This window comes from Oryzias latipes, chromosome 3 (genome assembly GCF_002234675.1).
Source record: "Oryzias latipes chromosome 3, ASM223467v1".
Lineage (NCBI taxonomy): Eukaryota > Metazoa > Chordata > Actinopteri > Beloniformes > Adrianichthyidae > Oryzias > Oryzias latipes.
The window spans coordinates 28540874-28559679 of record NC_019861.2 but is presented as its reverse complement, the minus strand read 5'-3'; the positions used below and the strand labels follow the sequence as shown (position 1 = coordinate 28559679).

The window sequence follows — 18806 nt, the reverse complement described above, 5'->3', positions numbered from 1 at the left end:
TCGTATTTATAAGTGTTATTTTATTTATTGCTGCCATCTTTATTGCATTTGTGTTATATTGTGTTGGGGTGTGAGGCATTAGACATTGTATCTGCTTAAATGAGATTTATCTGAGCACATTGTCTTATTTGTACCTCGTGGCCTTGGGGCTTAGCTGTGATTAATGCTGATGGCAACAAGTAGCGTCACTGGTGGACAGACAGACCTTCACAAGTAACTTGTTCCTCACCTGGACAAATGGGTTTGCATGTTGCAGTGTTGTGATTCTAGGCAGAGGCAGTTAAAGAGCCAGTGAGCCAACAGCATGGGAAGTGGAAGTAGCAGTGCCACATCTGGAGGTGTGACCAGGTAAGAAAAAAAAAGGGAATAGTACACAAACGTATGTGGATCTTGTCAGTGCTGCCATATAGTAATTAAAAGACTCTGTACCAGTTTACATAAAATCTCATTTTACTGGAGATTTAATATCTATGTTAGAGATAAACTAACTCTTCACCACTTCTTTGGGAAACCATTATGATAGTAGTACCATAGTAAATCCTAAAACATTTTAATCAAGACTGACCACTTAATATTGTTTACATTGTTTTTGTAGATTTTAGTCCTTGTTGGCTTCCAAAAGTCTGCAACTTTTAGAGGTAATAAGGGATGAGAAATTTAGACATTTAACCCTTTGACGTCTACTGATGCAAATAAGTATCAAACCACTTTGTCTCCAAAATTACCTAAATTATGTATCTACATAAAAGCAAATACATAAGTTTTTTTTTAATAGCTGGAAATGAATTCCAGTATCAAGGGGGTTAAAAAGTGTATTAGAAATAAACAATGCCGAAAAAGAAAAGAAGAACAATTAGATTTTTTCCTTTACCAGTGTTCACCTTTAGGCATATTCTGTCATGGGGCGCCACAATGAATCCCCTTCCACTGATTTGTGTAGGTGGTTTGGCAGACATTTTTACGCCGGATGCCCTTCCTGACAGAACCCTGTGTCTAATCCAGGTTGGGGACCAGAACAGGGGGGGGCCCGACTTGGGGACCCTTGTGGCTACATAAATAGGCAATGGCACGAAGGGTCTTGCGCAAGGACCCACACTGGATGAAGCTCATCGTGCCCCCAAGGAAACGAACCCTTGTTTTTCATGCGCCTAGCCTATGCGCTTACCATTTTTGTGAATTTCATTTAAATGTAAATATATAAGCTGGCTGCTCCTTTCAGGCACCACTATAGCAAATCAATTATCAGCACAACTAAATTGATAAAAGTACAGGCTAAAGCATTTTTGAAAAATCAGCCAAAACAAGGTGGATCAAAGTTGAGCCAACACGCTATTAGTTATCTAATATAATTATTTATTGCTAGACAGAAAAACTTGGCTCATAAGAGCAGATATGAACTAAAACAATTGATACTAAAACTACTATATGTATTTTTTGTTTGTTTGTTAAGGCACTGAACAATGGATGTGTGAATGTTATTTTTGATGCATTACAAATAATTTAACTGTTAAATTTGATATACAGAGTAGTGTGCAAATAAAAGTTTGCAGTAATAAAGCCTAGGTAAGCCTTGATATTTTAATAACTTTGCCTAAAAGTTATGAAAAAAGTATTAAATGAATTTCAGCCCAGCATATGCGGTCAAGCAAGTTCACAAAAACATGCTGCTGGATGTATGATTAGTCACCACTAGATGGCGATGTTAGCTTGCATTCTTCTCTGAGAGATTCAACCCATTCATCCTTTGTATTGTGCAGCCACTTGGACTGAATACAAAATAATGAATGCAGTCATTCGTGATCAATGTGTGTGTGGTTTTGGAGCTTCTTACTTTTGAATCTTTAGAATAGTCGTCGTGAGTTATAATATGGAAATGATGTATAGGTTTCACATTCGCACAATGATGCTTTCAACCTCCCTCGCAATATAGATACGGACCTCTGTCGTTATCAGTCGTTAGTGATAAAGTATATATAGGAATGCGCCGTTTTCAATACTCCGTCCTTTTGTCTCATTAGCACATTTTTAAACTACGAAAGACTTGACATGTCGCCTTTTTTCCTTGTGGTGAATTCACGCATACCCATTGGCTCCCTAACCTAGCATACCAGCTCTAGCACGCTCTTCCGTATTCCTCCGCGTCGATCTTTGTTTTAACAATTTGTTCCCCTTTTCACCCACCCATCCTTAAAATAAACATGTTATGTACCTTACATGAAGATTTACGTGAGTGCGGAAAGTAAATTAACAACCATTTTGTTTACGTGCACGGTGTTATTCGGTCGGAGGGATATGTCTCAGCATCCTCGTAAAGTAGTCCCTCTCAACGAGGAACTAAAGGGAGATCACCTTGAGCCGCTTGGTCTCACTCTGTCAGCAGCAGCGTTAGTCTTCGCATCACGACAGTTACATAAGGTGGGTAACCATACTGTGGCCTTCGCTTTGGTGTTTAGAAATGTTGCTATTGCGTTCAGTGTGTTCCCTTTTAACGAATTTTATTTTTGATGCGTAGTTTCGGATTATATTCAGTTTGTGATTTATATTTTTCCTTACAATCCCCTAAAATCAGGTTCAAAGTAAACTATGCCAATGTAACAATTGCCACACAAACGTTGGGAGCACGTTCATCTGGTTTTCGCTCAATGACTTAAATGAGACACGGAAAAATGCGGTTAAATAAACTGGTAGAATTTCGTTCCTACTTTGAATATCAATTTTTATATATATATATCAATTTTCATAATATATAAATTTTTGGTATAGTTGCAGTTTCCGTTCAAATTTAAGCAACTTTGAATCATGACATTAAATAGAATGCGTCAAATGTTAACAGTAGTGGATTCTCTTCCTGTTGCCTCCTGTTGTGGGTGTGGCTCTTCGTCTTCTCGGTCTCCTATTGGCTAATCGCCGTGATGTCTACAGATCAGGAAAATGTGACGCAGGATGGGAGAACGTGACCTTTACCGCATCGTTGCTGTCCACACTCTTAATTTAATTTGTTTTTTTCTGGTAAACTTTGAGGCGCCTTTTTTTTTCCACCTCGTCTTTTTTCACCCAAATGAGACATTTTAAGATTCGTCCTACCGTTAATTTTCCGCCATTTTTTAGTGTAATGTTAACTTTTAAAGTTAAATCATCTGAATTATACCATCTTTTAAATATTTATTTCTTAAAATACTTGTTTAAACCACGACAGACTCTGTTGTATCTTGATACTGCAGTTACAGCCCAAAAAATGCTGCTTCGTGACAGACTGCACTCAAATGGATGATTGCAGGTGTAGCACAGCCTTCTAAGCATTAGATTACCTTTTTATTTTATTTTATAACTTTATCAAAATCTTTATTTATTTTTAAAAAAAAGTTAAATATAATGAAAAAAGGAAATATGATCTGTCTCTCTCAAACAAATATTTCTGAGCGCCCTTTAGGCATAATCTTCATGCTTTGTGTATTGAAAACACCTCGGCTGACCCTCACATTGACTTTCCTGTGGACAAATAACGGTTTAACCCCAGGGAGTAGGTTAGGGTTAAAGGGTTGTAAGACATCAAGGCAATTTAGGATTATTTGTTTACTCACATTATTTGTTTACTCACACAATCTCCATTCAAGAAAGTTTAGCTTTTGTGTTTATTTTGATTTAATTTAAAGAATTGTCCAAAATTCACATACGCAAGCCAGTCTGTGTGTGGGTTTGTTATTATAGTTCTCAAGCAGGATAGTGTAAATATCAGTGTACATTACTGCTACAATATTTCCAGCTGCATACACTGCATGCTAAGTTATAATTAGCATGAGATCTATTTTTAGAACAGTTTTGGAATGACCTCGGCTTGCAGTAACACTGGTCTCTGGGACGCAGTTCTGTCGTGATAGAGGTTTAATGTATCTCCGCGGATCGGAGGGTTGCCGGGTTATAGTAGACTGTCTCTTTGTCCTTTATCCTCATTGAATGGATTTACTCTTGAGCTCCTGAAAGTGTCGCACATATGCACTCAAACTCCAGCTTGGAGGTTCAGGACTGGTTTGCTCTCGGAAGGTGGAAGATCCAACACGCTGGGTTTGCTTTGGAGATCCTTTTTAGTTGCAGGCTTTGCTATTCCCAGGAGGAACAGACATGGCCACTGGTGGTATGTAGCTTGCAAATACTTTGAGAGAAAGTGAACAATTAAGCCAAATTGGATTAGGTCATGTTACATCACAACCGTGCTTGAACTTTGTGAATCTCATGTTAGCCTCACAGCCATGTTGTTGTAGTTGCTAAAGGTTGAACTCTTAATATTTCAAGAATAAGAGTTTGAAGTCTCAGGTAGACAAATGAAGAAGGTGGCAATGCTAGACTAAAATAGATGTTCTGAAAAAAGGATTTGAGGGATTATTCATGTGCTATCAACGGCGTTCTATATCTGTGTCGGGGTTAATGTTACTGTTGTAGGCCTGTTGTGCCTGGCTGTCCATGATTCAGACAGGTCAGATAAGTGGGATGTGGCTGTGCTCACGTACAACACACGTCTGCCTAATTGATGGAAAAGTTGCATCATCAGTCTGCAGCTCTTTGTGAAGTGACACATGCTCTGATTCCCCCTGCTGTGATGCAAAATTAGTAATGAGTCAAAGGAAGTCAATCTATGAGTCTTTGAAGCCTAATTCCTTAAAGTCTTTTAGATGTGGCTGCTACAGGCGCCTTCATTCTACTTGTGTGCTTCTAAGTGTCACTTTTTGTTGTTCTTTTTAAATTCTCATCTCTATAACAGCCTAAACTCTAGGGCATATTTGTACCTTTTGAAATTAAGTGTCTTTAGGCATATATTTTAGTACCAATAGCTTCTAGGGGTTAAAATTAGAATTGGTAGCTTTAGTTTTTCCTAAACCTTACTAAACCAAGGAGGTTGCTCTTACTTGAATTACAGAAACTGTAATTCATTCAACTAACTGAAGGAAACTTGATCTAGCCTCTGCGGTTCAGACTTTTACTCGGATGCTTGGTGCTAATAATGCTTAATTTTTAATATGGGAAATGCTTCATCATTAAATATACACTTTAACATGAACTTTGTCCTAATCTTAAGTTTCTAGACCTAAATAGTTACCCACTTTTATACTTTTTTTTTTTTTTTTCAATTCAGTGATAACCAAATTAAAAATTTTTGTGTATATATAAAATTTTTTGTAAACGCTGAAGAAAATGAAAAATGTAAAATAATGTAATAGTGTCAAAAGGATTTTTTTTTTTTTGTATTTGGAAATTCATAAAACAAGACCAGATTTGGTGAATAGTAAAAAAGAAAACTTGCGAAATCCCTGCCAAAATGTGGAAATATTTGTGCTTCATCTTCCTTATTGTCCCTAGAAAAAATGTGCTACCTGAAGAAAACATCATGATTTTATTAGAAAAACAAAAGTTATTCATTAGGAAATCCCCAAATCTTTGGTAAAGGTAATTACCAACTCTTCTTTCCACTTGTCAAGTGTAAAGATGATTGTATTGAATGAGGTTGTCTCACCCTCCCGAAGGCTTTTTTTGTTGTTGCTCTTTTTGCACATGATTGCCCAAGATATGTCCCACAGCTATGACAAAGCCCTGTTTGTAATCTGTGTAAAATGTTTCATTTTAAAGAGACCATGTTTGATTTTTTTTTTTTTTTGTTTTTTTTGTGTGTAAGAGAGATGTGTAAGAGAGAAGCCCTGAGATGTGTGTTTTTTGATATGTTTGCAAATTGGAATCATTGCTTGAGTTTGATTAATCTTTTGTATTGGTTGCCGTGCTTATTATGTGTATCGGCTGAGTTTTTCTCTCCTTCACTTTAGTCTGCTGGATAAATGAATTGGACCTTGGAAAGCTTGTACAATAGACTCTAAAAGTAATGACGGTTAAGGTTGGTGGGACAGTCGTGAAGAAGAGATTGATCACTTTTTTAATATGAATGATTAATTTCCAAAAAAATATTGACACTACAATGAACGACTTCATACAACACCACACCTTAGATGAAATTCGAAACAAAAAAACAAATGTTTTAATTAAATTTTCTCTGATTAGCTGGTCATCAAATCATTTCAAATGACTGGGTTGTATTTGCGTAATCACTGCACCAAAAGGAGCTGCATTCCTCAATAAGACGGGTGCGCTGCTGCACCCTGCTCAAATACACTGTCGGTTGGTTAAAGTATGGCTTTAAGTTGGAAAGTTTATACAGGATCTTGCATAAGAATGTCATCAGAGGGGAAGGAAGGTCACTCTTCCTGTTTTAATTGGTACATTTTAAAAACTTTTTTCCTAGCAAAATTAGAGTTTGCGTAGCATCTCTTTTCTGTGTGTTTAATGATATGTTATGTTGGAATCTTTTGTTCTATTCGTGAATTGTTGCCTAAATATAATTGAAAAGACTAGTTTAAGGTTAAAAGCTTAGTGAATATCTTCCATATTCTCGTACTTTAAACTTAAGAGAATGGAAAATGATCTTTTCATGGCTAAGATTAAACCACTTTAACCACAGGGCCAAGATGTGCAACCAAACAGGTTTTTATACATCACATTGGATTCTTTCAGAAACAGAGAAGATTTCCAATTTTGGATTTCAGTCTGAAAACTTTTTTGTTGCAACTATTGCTTTTACTTCAAACATTTAGTATCCCCTGACTGCACCATCTTTTTATCTCTTTCATGCAGGACTTCACTTGCTCCAAAAAACATGCCTGGGTCAAAGTCTTCAGACATGGGCTCTGCCTTCATCCAGACCCAGCAACTCAATGCTGCAATGGCCGACAGCTTCTTGGAACATATGTGCCTGCTTGACATTGACTCTGAACCCACCACTGCACGCAACACGGGGATCATCTGTACCATTGGTTGGTCTTTTATTTTTCATTTTTTTGTCAATCATTTTTACAGATGTTTATAGAAATGGGAATCTTAAAGTGCACTTAAATACAAATATTTATGCAGACAATATAGACTGACAGAAGATTTTGTGATGCATTAACTCTCAACAGGACCTGCCTCTCGCTCTGTGGAAATGCTGAAAGAGATGATCAAGTCTGGAATGAACATAGCTCGTATGAACTTTTCCCATGGTTCACATGAAGTAAGTCTGTCTACATGGTCTTTTTTTGTCTCAGAAAGAGGCCACTGAACAGTCAATGCAGTTTCATTTATGTAGCCCAATATTACAACACAGTTTTCTCAACGGGCCTACAGTCAACATCCAGATTATGACCCCTTTTTAAATGTGGTCAAACCGTCTCTGTGCTTTATCACTGCAAAGCCAGTGACTGGTATATTGAATTATGTGGCAATTCATATCACACTGATGTTTTCATGTCATTGTTGGTTTATAATTTAACTTGCTCCCAGAGAAAAAAATCACGTATTTCATTCAGGACTGTTATCTGCTTACATCTTGAAGCAAGAATAGACCTGCCGCGTTGGCAGTTGTGCTTATACAATGCTCAAAAGTTTTGCCTCTGAGCATTCTCAATCTTTTTGAGGAAGTAGCTGCAGATCTTTGTTGCTTTTTTATGTACAGTAATCCCTTGTATTCGCGGGGGTTACGTTCCTCACCCCCCCGCGAATAACAATAATCCGCGAATAATTGACGCTGTTTTAAAACTCCCAGATCCTCTGCAGAGTCAGAACCTTTTTCTGCCGTTTGGGTTCATTTCCAGAAGCTGGGCGTTTGGATGGCATCTTAAATGCGTAAACAATACTTTACAGTAAAGTACAGAGTAAATCGTTTTTCAAAATTTGCGGAATGAGCGCTGTTCTGCGGCTCACGCTTGAGACGTCACGTCATCTGCGGCCACCCGCGAATGGCCGGGGCGCGAATATTAAACTGCGAATGGGCGGGGGATTACTGTATAGAGATGTCAAAAATAAGACACGCTTCACTGGAAAATGCATACCCCTTATGAAAGTTTCTAGGTGATATTAAACAAACTGCTAAACATGAAATTTAAATATATAGCAAGTAAACGTATTCAAATTTGTGTGAAACAGAAAAAGAACTGACATTAAGAACAATACAAATGCCCTTGTTGCAATAATTTCTTTGGTTCACTAGACTTGCAATGACAAATTACCTTTCACTTTCCTTTAGTGAAAGGTTTAGGGGATGGTAAAATTCAATATTCACTTATGGAACAGAAAGCAATAAATAACGTAAATGCAATATTTATCTGCGCAGCAGCTGTTGATTATCTGGATCAGGTGACACAGATAATAGCAGGAAGCAGGGCAGTCCTACCTTACAACCTTGAATAGGAGCCACGTATGCAGTGATTTTCAAAAACTGGTCTTCTGACGGTTTGTCAGGCAGTCTTCTGGTATGAACTGCGGAGCACAACAGTCAGGTTTTTTTTTATTTTTTTTTATTCTAATATAGATGGTTGGGTTTTGTCTTCTCACTTACACTTTTCTGTAGAATTTCTTTTTTGCCTTTTCCTTATAATTATATTCCCATAGCAGGCACCTCTGCTCTTAAAGGTGGTTTATGTGTAATAACTTAAGGTGTGTTCAAGGACATTTTATATTAGCAATGTCTTGCTGCCAGCAACTTTATTGCGATATGCATACGTGACAAATACATTTTCTCAGCCACTGAATCACTTAGGCCGAAGCATGTCAAGTTGGTATTAATACCATTTTATTGCTTTCAAAATCCATAGATTCTATGGTGTTTTGTTTAAAAATATTTACTACACAAGTGATTAATAAGATTTAGAGAAAACCAGCTTAGTCTCCAAATGTATCGAGCTTTTAGTTGCACTTTGGGTGTAGTTGATGGCAGTGACTCACTTCAAAGATATTGTCAAAGTGAAATGGCCAATTGGGTTTATGTTGCCATTCATTTAAGATGTCAATCATAATCAGCAGCGAAAAATTCTGTGTGCCGTTTATTTACGTGACTGTATGGAAGTTGATAAAATAACAGCAAAGTTGTTACATGGAAATATAACCAAACAAAATGGTAAAACCTTGTGACCTCCCATCACCCAAAAACCACCTAAGCACTGCATACTGTGTACTGTTTAGACATCCCTGTGCCACCAATGGCTGAAATATTTTCCACATTGTTATACAGCAGAAATGTACACAAGAAGTATCAAACCTACACCAAGTTGTAATCCAAACCAAGAAAAAGTATTGGCTGCTACACAGACAAAAATAATAATTCGTTCATTTTAAAGTTTTATATCTTACAAAACAATTAGTTGTTCATGAAAAAACTTTGCAGGATTACTAATAATTATGCAAATAATTTGATTGATTCATAGTTCAGTACCATTACTAATGTTGTATTTGTTTTTTAAGTACCATGCAGAGACCATCAAGAATGTGCGCGAAGCATGTGAGAGCTTTGTACCTGGAAGTATCCAGTACAGACCCATTGGCATTGCTCTGGACACCAAGGGCCCCGAGATCAGGACTGGTCTCATCAGAGGAGTGCGTTAAGTACTTTTCTATTTGTGGTTTTTAACATGATAACACTAATAATGTCAGGAAAAGTGTGAAAATGACGATTAAAATGGAAAAACCTGTTGAAATAAAAATGTTGTTTTAATCACGCAACAGAGCGGCACTGCTGAAGTGGAGCTGAAGAAGGGCAACACAATCAAGATTACATTAGATGATGCTTACCAGGAGAATTGCAGTGAAGAAAATCTTTGGCTCGACTATAAGAACATCACCAAAGTGGTGGAAATTGGCAGCAAAATCTACATCGATGATGGACTTATTTCCCTCCAAGTCGTGGAAATTGGTAAGAAAAGAGAGTTCACCTCATATCCTGGTGGAAAGGGATAATATAGTTGTTTTTTTTTAATTAATATAAATTTTCTTTTATAGGCTCTGATTTCATCATATGTGAGATTGAAAATGGTGGCACCTTGGGCAGTAAGAAAGGAGTGAATCTCCCTGGTGCTGCTGTGGACCTGCCGGCTGTGTCAGAAAAAGACATCCAGGACCTGCAGTTTGGTGTTGAGCAGGGCGTCGACATGGTCTTTGCCTCCTTCATTCGTAAAGCTGCAGATGTGCATGCTGTCCGAAAGGTGCTGGGAGAAAGAGGCAAAAATATCAAGATCATTAGCAAGCTGGAGAACCATGAGGGTGTACGGAGGTAAGAATATAGATGCAGTGGTTTCCTTCCTCTTTTTATACTTTGTTGGCTATTGTTTTCTAACGCGGAGTTCAATACAATTGGCCCTGATTGTTGCATCCTACATGTAAAATGAAATTTAAAGTAGCATCGTTGAAGTTTGCGGAAAAATGCAACCCCAAGGGGGCAAAATCCAGACCCTGTGTGTGCAGGTTCCAAGTCTAGGGAAAGGCAGCTGGATGAATCAGGAAGGACATCCAACATGAAACTAAAATCTATCATGCAATACCACAAACCAAACATCTACATCAAATCAGGCATGCCTCAGGGTAACGATGACCTACAGGGTACTGTTTGAAATTGCACTACTGTTAGTTTAAGGAGCTTAGAGTTGAAGTTTTGAATGAGGAAACCAGATGAGACTTGTTGCTGGAATGAAGACGTTTAGAGGTGTGTTGAGAGGAAAAGGTTGGTTAAGAGAAAGTGGATCAGTGGGAGGACAGAAAACAAGAGTAAGGTGATAGGTTGAACACAAAGAAGGGAGAGGTAGCGCTGTACAGGTTGGTAGGATTGAGATGGGAAGGATATGCAGCATATTGGGGTGATCAAGGACCGGGGCAGGAAATTTATAGTTTCCACGAGTGTGATGGAAAGATGGAAGGAGAAAATTGAAGAGCTGATGAGAGCAGAGTAGAATACAGGGCTCAACATAGCCATTTGTCCGCTGGCCCGGTCCTGTTTTTCGAGCAGTACGGACCACAAGACTTTATTTTTTACTTGTCCGCTCGGGCCACTAAAATATCTAACAATTAATACATTTTTCACCTTTTACAATAAAGTATATTTTGCGAAAACGTGTAGATTTACCTCGTCTTTATAATTCACTTTTTCTGCTAGTCCTGTGTTCAGACTTCAAGGGTTTCTATGGGAAACCTTTTATCACTCTTCTCCTCCTCTCCCGCCTGCGCGCGCGGCTGTCACTGCCGAGCACCACGCGGCACGCGCTCACTCAATTTTTTTTTTCAAACTTTATTGAATGTAACAATTCAATACTAAACAATGTTAAACAGCAACAACGAAGGAACAAGCCAGTGGGTTATTACATTTTATGCAGATATATTTAAACTGACACACATATCAGCGCGCCCCCTGGTGGTTTTTCACCGCGATGATCATAAATCCAACACCGTCACTGAAGAGAGACTGAAGCATGTCAGAGATGTGGAAGACATGGCAGGAATAGATAGGAATATGTTAGTAGTTATTAATTAGTAGTATGGACAGCAAGATATTTAATGAATGCATTGAAGATGAAACTGTATGCACTAAGCTTTAAGCTGAATGTCAAAGAATCAAAGGCAACTCAAAATACCTGAATCTCAGACTCAAATGGAGTATAAGGTCAAACTACTTAATTTTGTTTTTCTTTACAACACTGTAAGCAGTAAGTATTTCTAGTTAGCTGAATGATCTCAGTAATTTAATTGTATTTAATTTTTCAATTATTTAATTTAATTAGGTAACTAAAGTAACTAAAAAGTAAATGTAACTTTGCAACAGTAACAAAAAGCAGAACCTTAAGGCAGTCAGGGCAAAAAAGTCAATAAAACTTCTTAACTATTGATTAGGAACAAATTTGAAATAGCAGTGATTAGAAGCAGCATGAAAACTTCTTAACTAGTGTTAACTACTACACTGCAGCGCTCTCTTCAAAACATCTGAAACAGACTAGAGCAGATTTAAGTTTGATATGCTCTATTTTTAGTCATTGAAAAGTGTATAAATAAGTGCTAGATGTCACCAGAATGCACCAAATTGCACCATATTAAAATTTTCCGGGGGGGCATGCCCCCGGACCCCCCTAAAGTTGCAAGCACCTGCGGAGCGGCGGGTCTCGCTGTGCGCGGTGTCGGGCCAGTAACTTTCAAAAACTACTGGCCCTGTGGGCCAGTGCAAATTTCTGGGCTATGTCAACCCCTGGAATAGGTAGTGGTTGTGGAGGAGATGGTTGCAAAAATCACTAAGGAAAAAATGAAGACCTTAAAGAGGATGATGATGCTATGCTAATGAGCTATTCCATGTGTCTCCCTACGTCTAATCACCAACCGGTTTAAAGTCAGACTGTATTTTCATGGAGCTGACTTTAAGACGTGGTGGATAAATGTGACAAAATGAAATCATAGAACATTTATAAAAACTGTATTTTAAAAAAATAAGAGGCAATTGTATGGAACTTTATTAGAAGGGCATTTGTAACATTACAGAGCCAGTGTTAAGGTGAAGAAAGGTTGGCCACAGCGAGACAGAATGTGTGTCAATGAGAGACTCTAATGGAATGGTGAAGTTATAGGGAGCAGAGGTGAAGGGAAAGGGGTATGTGATTATCTGTGGTGACTCCTAATCGGGCAACCAAAAGACGAGGGGGGAAAAAGTTTGCTGAAAAATGATCCCCAAGATCACTTCAGAGTTTTTGTGATTGAATAAATATCTGAATTTTTGGGAACTTGAATTCCCACAAAAACTAGCTATAAACTGCTTGTTTTCTGCTCGTTTGCAGGTTTGATGAGATCATGGAGGCTAGTGATGGCATCATGGTTGCTCGTGGTGACCTGGGCATTGAAATCCCAACAGAAAAGGTTTTCCTAGCCCAGAAGATGATGATCGGTCGCTGCAACAGAGCTGGCAAGCCGATCACATGTGCCACTCAGGTCAGAGACGGAATATTTTTGACCAACACCATGCATCTGACTCTGCATTTCTTTGTCTTGTTTGTGAGCTAAATGCTTCTTAACTGTTCAGATGTTGGAGAGCATGATCAAGAAGCCCAGGCCCACCCGTGCAGAGGGCAGTGACGTGGCAAACGCCGTCCTGGATGGGGCTGACTGCATTATGCTGAGTGGGGAGACTGCTAAGGGAGACTATCCTCTCGAGGCGGTGCGCACACAGCACATGGTGAGTTGATTTCAATAATATTGTTAGTCTTTTTTAATAAAGAAAACAATACATTGTTTCATACTTATGCAATTTGCATGGTTTTTAATTTCTACCGATTTTAAAAAACAAAACAAAAAAACAGGCTTTAGGAAAAGAAGCAACTTCTAAATGTTTTTTTTTTTTTTTTGCATTTCATTTCAACTATAAATGATAGAACAGTGCTTCTGTCCCGTGAGACAAAAATCTCCAACTTTTTAATTATAACATCATATAAACCATCTGAGTAATTGGCAGCATTGAGAATCTGTTTCAACGGCTTGTTTATTCATGACATTTGCTGTGTTACATGCACGGGAATATTTCATATGTACCCTAACAAGGGTCTTTTCCTGAATTAACCCCTATAGTGTAAATGTGCTCATTAGTTGCAACAGTTAAATGGGGATTAGACGAGAGATGGGGGGGTATTTACTGTTTTTAATTGTTTTGTGATAATCTATCTACTTGCAGAAATATCTTTAAAAATATATATATATTATTTTTAATCTAACATCCAGACTCTGCTGGGTGATCTGTATGAAATGTTCTGCTGGAAAGCCTTGTGGTTTTACTTGTAGAATGACTAAAAATATTTTTAAACTGATAGTACCACCATTCAAACTATATTATATGTGGAAAAACTACACCTTCTTCCTCCAAAAGGACTTTTTTTTTTTTTTGACAAACTCAAAGTTGATAATGCGCAATGTAATGTGTAACAACCAGCGTTATTTACAATACCCCTAAAATACTAATTATAGTAACTATAGTTATTTAAAAGTGATTTCATCATTAAACTGTCACTGTCTCTGAAAATATTTGCGTTTCATGAATCCTGTATTACTTTATTATTAAAACCTGTAGAAGAAGGCTAAAGTAACTAATGGAGTTCACTCTTAGATGAGGGGTAATGTAAAAATACCACTATTATTTCAGTTTTTAAAAGAAGCTTTAAGGAAGAGAATGTTGTTCAATGTTGTTGTTGTTCAATTCTATTTTTACTGTTAGTCTGTTTTTAACACAAAGATTACTGAACATATAGGTAGATAGATAGAAGATGCTTTTGACGGCATGCATGTAAACATAGTTCAGCTGTTTGGTTCACTATAGGCATGAGAATCCTGACTTCCAAATACTGCATGTAATGTTTCTACTCTAATGGCTTGTGAGTCCTTTCCCTTCCAATCTAAAGCAAATGTCTGTTGCTGCCTGCTCATAAAAATGTCTTTTCAGTATTTGTTTTTTTCTTATCATCAAATGAATCAATTTCCAAATTCAAAACCGCCTTTTATTTTCTTTGTACATCCTGACTGAATGATGGCATGACATTAAAGTCACTCCTTTACCTGTGTTTTTGTGAAACCTGCAGTCAGGGACAGATACCGACAAGGCACCTTTTGGGGGTGAACGATTAAAAATTAATATCTTGGCCTTGATGGTATCAAATTACCGTTGGTATCTATTGCATGAGTGCACGGACTGCCCGTTTCCCTGACCTCCTCCGCCTAACCTCCCTCTGCGTTCGTCTCAGTGACTCAGCAGTCCTAATGCTCCAGCTCTATTGTGAAGAAGATGCTTAGAAAAGAGGCTCGGCTCCGGTATCTATAATCAGAACCCCTGTACGTCAGCTTCTCCCGGCTGCTTCTAACTTCCTAACAAACACTGGTGTGCAGTGTGTGCGATCTGAACTCTCTGCTGCTGTAAAACATGTCTGCTTTTGTGTTTTTTCCTTTTTATTTTTGAATAATATATCTATAATATATCTGCAAAAATGACTGTTTGCTGTTGGAATTTAAAGCATTTTTGTTTTAAGTGATTTATAGTTGTATTTTGATTGTGTTCTTAATGTTTCCTTGTGTCTCCTGCTAACTGCACACTCTGCTTTTCCTTTAACTCTCGTTTATCTTAAACACCTGATCTTCTTTGTCTCTTTTACTTAACTTTCCTCTTTGAACCCCTCCCCCCTGTTTTTTCTTTTCCTTTTCCGTCTGCGTGCCTGTTGTGGGAATGGTTTTGCTCGATGCCTCTCGCCCCAAATGTGCCAGATCGCTCGTGAAGCCGAGGCAGCCATGTTCCACCGGCAGGTGTTTGAGGACCTGCGTCGTTCCACGCCGCACTGCAGCGACCCCGCTGAGGCCATTGCAATCGGTGCCGTCGAGGCTTCCTTTAAGAGCTTAGCGTCTGCGATCATTGTGCTCACAGGCTCTGGAAGGTAGGGGGTCTATCCTGACGTGGAACCCTGAGGAATTCCTCAAAATACTCTTGGAGTCTGGAAGAGGGAGAGTAGGGCCAGACAGGGATTGACAGAGGGAGTAACTGGGAGAATTGGGAAACACTTAAACCAGACCATCTTTACTGACAAATCATTATTTTTATTATTGCACTTTTGCAAAACTCACATCGGTTTAATTCCTCACTGCTGTTTCCGGTCGTCAGCTAATTTACATTTTCAGCCATGTATATTTTTACAATTGGTCCGGTTTGGTGTTTGCCAGTCCTTCCCAGTGGGATGAGTGCCTTTTGAGGTGTTTGTTGACCGTGTAGTTGAGAGTAATCCCTGGCCCACCCTTCCCTTTGGGGCTCAGATAGCGCGAGAGGCCGAAGCAGCCACCTTCCACAGACAGCTGTTCGAGGAGCTGAGGAGGCACACCCAACTGACCAGAGACCCTTCAGAGGCGGTTGCAGTCGGAGCGGTGGAGTCGTCCTTCAAGTGCTGTGCTAGTGCCATCATTACTCTGACCAAGACTGGGAGGTAAGGGGAGGGACGGGGGGTGAAATGATCCCCGTCCTGAAGGTAAGCTAATGTGGAACTCATCCCAGCCCATAATACTAAGCTCCCGATTCTCCCTCCAGAACGTAACAGACTCCGTGATCCTGATTCTTTGATTTTCTAAACTGTGATGTTTGTGTCGATGGGGAAGTGGTTTTGGTGTGGAATGTCGTAGCCCAATCCAGATGCCTATCAGACTTTTAATGGTGGCGTTCTCAGAGACCCAAGAATCTTTTTAAGAATTTTATATTATCATTGCAATTATAAACTCTCATTTCCAAGAACGACTGACACACTGGCATTATATGTAAAGTTACTTAAAAACACTAATGTTTGACATTTAAAGCTTTTTTTCTTCTTATGTAGTCAACGATTTGTTTCTTCCTCAAATATTTTTGGGTCTTCAAAGTACTGGGAAAAAAAGCAATGAGCTAGACTTTATTTATTTTTTTATTATGGAAGAATCTTGGAGAATAGAATTGAACTGGATGAATGAGAATGTACTGACATTTCTGGGTCTTTTGTTGGTTAACGATCAAAGTTTGGTAGTGAGCATCAATTGGACTGCAGACAGGAACCTCAACTTTCCATGATTTTCATAATTCACCACGTGTCTTCGCTTATTTGTCTTCCTTGGATTAATTACATCTGACTAGTGCAATGAAAAAAACAATTTTCATTGGGACAAGTTAATTATTTTGTCTACTTTACATAGACGTTTAGAATTCATTGAACCTAGAACATGAAGTTGTGCTGAATGTCAAAAGAAGTCAAGTTGTGTGAAAATCTCTGAAAGCACTTGGGCATTTGGGGCAATGACCTTTATAAATGTAGTATTTTTTTTTTTTTTTTGGTAACCATTGGATCACATATCGATTTCCAAATAATTGTGATAAATAATTCACAAAGAATGCTAACATTCTTTATTTATCTGATTATATTTAACAGTTGGGACAAATGATGGGAAAACACTAGATTTTGTTTTTCAATGCACCTCTAGCATCAATCCAGACATTGGTTACTGTTTATAAAGTGTATGTTACTGCACACACACCTCCGAATGACTTCTGATATCAGACAAAAACGCCACAGCTGTCGATGCTGTCAACCCCTCACTGTGCTGTCTGCAGTTCGGATCAGATTCAGATTTTTCCTCTTCCCAGGAACAAATCTCAATCTTTGAGTAATTGGGCTTAATGGAAGCATCAAAACTACAATGTGCTTCTTCTAATATTGTAAGAAATGCATGCAGTTAACTAGACAAGTCTAAATTAATCTAAGGAGACTGATTTGCTTTTTGGTTATTCTTTTTACAAACTCCTTTGTCTTTAAATCAGCTCCTGTTACATTTTCTTTTTGTCTTTAGATTTTTGTTGTTGTGTTTTTGTCTGCAGGTCTGCCCATCTGATTTCCCGGTACAGACCCCGCGCACCCATTCTTGCTGTGACCCGCAATGCCCAGACGGCTCGCCAGGCCCACCTGTACCGCGGGATCTTCCCCGTCCTCTACACCAAGCCTGCTCATGACGTGTGGGCGGAGGACGTCGACATGCGTGTCAACTTTGCCATGGAAATGGGTAAGCCGCTACAAATCCCTCTCAGGCTGTACGATGAATACCAGCGTCTGGGTGGGGAGTCATCTGTTCTTACAAAACAAAAACATTTTTTTTTCTGTTGAGCTTTGAGTGAGTGCTGCTCAAGAATTAGTTTGTTCTGTTCTCCTCTCCAGGCAAAGCCAGAGGCTTCTTCAAGGAGGGTGATGTTGTCATCGTCTTAACCGGCTGGCGTCCTGGCTCCGGTTACACCAACACCATGCGTGTGATTCTGGTGCCCTGAACAGATAACCTGGCTACCCAGCTTTCTCCCTACACCTTCATCTATCTTTCATAACCCTCCTCCTCCCTCCACACCTCACTCGTGCATTCCTCCTTTCGGGCAGACAGACTCAGCTGATGGACATGATGCAAAGAAATGTTTAGACTAAGACCATGGCCTCACTGGCCCAAGACTTGTTAGAGGGAGTGAAGCTGTATCCCTTCACTAATAAATGTCAGACTTGTTTCCGGTGTGGCCTCAGATAAATACATCCTCCAGAAGCTGCTGTACTCGTTTCCTCATCGCTGATTTCAAAGTAAAAGTGGATGCATTCCTCGTCTGCGTGCATGAGCATTTGAAGCTTTTGTTTGGGTGGTGGGAGGGTGGAGGCAGCCGACCACAACGGATCACCTCCAGTACTGTGACCGTTGATTGAAAACACTCCTTCCTACAAAAAGTTTAGATATCCTGAAATGAAAGCGCTTAGCGAACCACTCCACCCAATCAGAAGGTTCTGTTGTGCCGTCTGTGTGAAATGTCCTTTGATCCCAGCTTTGACTGGGTCACTGTATCTGATAGTGTTGCACTCCTGATTAGACACTGTTACATTCATTATTACTTGACTTTTGCTAAAGCTGAACTTTCGTTTCCAAACACCCAATTCTACTTATATTTTGTCTAATAGAAAAAGGCAGTTTTGGGTGGTTGGTCAAGAATTTAACTTAAAACAAAGTTACTGTTGTCTTTTAATATACTTTCCATGAAATCTTTCCATTTCTTTGCATTTGGATTGTGTCTGTTGGATGGTGTGGTTGGTTGATGGCTGCTGATATAATCGAGCACATTTCTTTATTTTTTTTTCTCCCCCTGTTGACTGAGAAGACAAAACTGTCCTCACAAACCTATTGAGTAGGATGTTCTTTTGTTGGTGACCCTCTGCAGATGTCCTCGTGAGTCTAACATGCTTCTGATTGTATGACTAAATGTAAAAACTAATATGTAAGAGCTTGTATTTACTTGGTGTACTAACCTGTTCCAAAGACTGAAGTTCCATCAATAAAAGAGATGAGCACCCATTGAGCTTTCTGCAGTGTTTTGTGACAAAATAATTGTCCGGCAGTTTTGGGAAAGTAAAATAACTTTGATATAGAAA

At 38.8% G+C, this 18806-nt stretch overlaps 1 protein-coding gene across 4 annotated transcripts; it reads left to right on the top strand.

The window, feature by feature from the left end:
* The first annotated feature begins 289 nt into the window (after positions 1-289).
* LOC101170748 (pyruvate kinase PKM) lies at positions 290-18729 on the top strand. Of its 4 annotated transcripts, none has more exons than XM_020700213.2 (11): positions 290-348; positions 6673-6851; positions 6996-7087; positions 9313-9444; positions 9574-9760; positions 9847-10117; positions 12654-12804; positions 12896-13048; positions 15655-15821; positions 17234-17415; positions 17568-18729. In XM_020700213.2, exons 1-11 carry the CDS (start codon positions 305-307, stop codon positions 17672-17674), a joined length of 1665 nt encoding a protein of 554 aa, XP_020555872.1. In that variant the 5' UTR covers positions 290-304; the 3' UTR covers positions 17675-18729. The 4 variants fall into 4 exon arrangements, with proteins under 4 accessions (XP_020555872.1, XP_020555867.1, XP_011491461.1 ...); XM_020700208.2 differs by lacking the exon at positions 15655-15821 and adding an exon at positions 15115-15281; XM_011493159.3 differs by lacking the exons at positions 290-348; positions 15655-15821 and adding exons at positions 2287-2415; positions 15115-15281.
* The last annotated feature ends 77 nt before the right edge of the window (positions 18730-18806 follow it).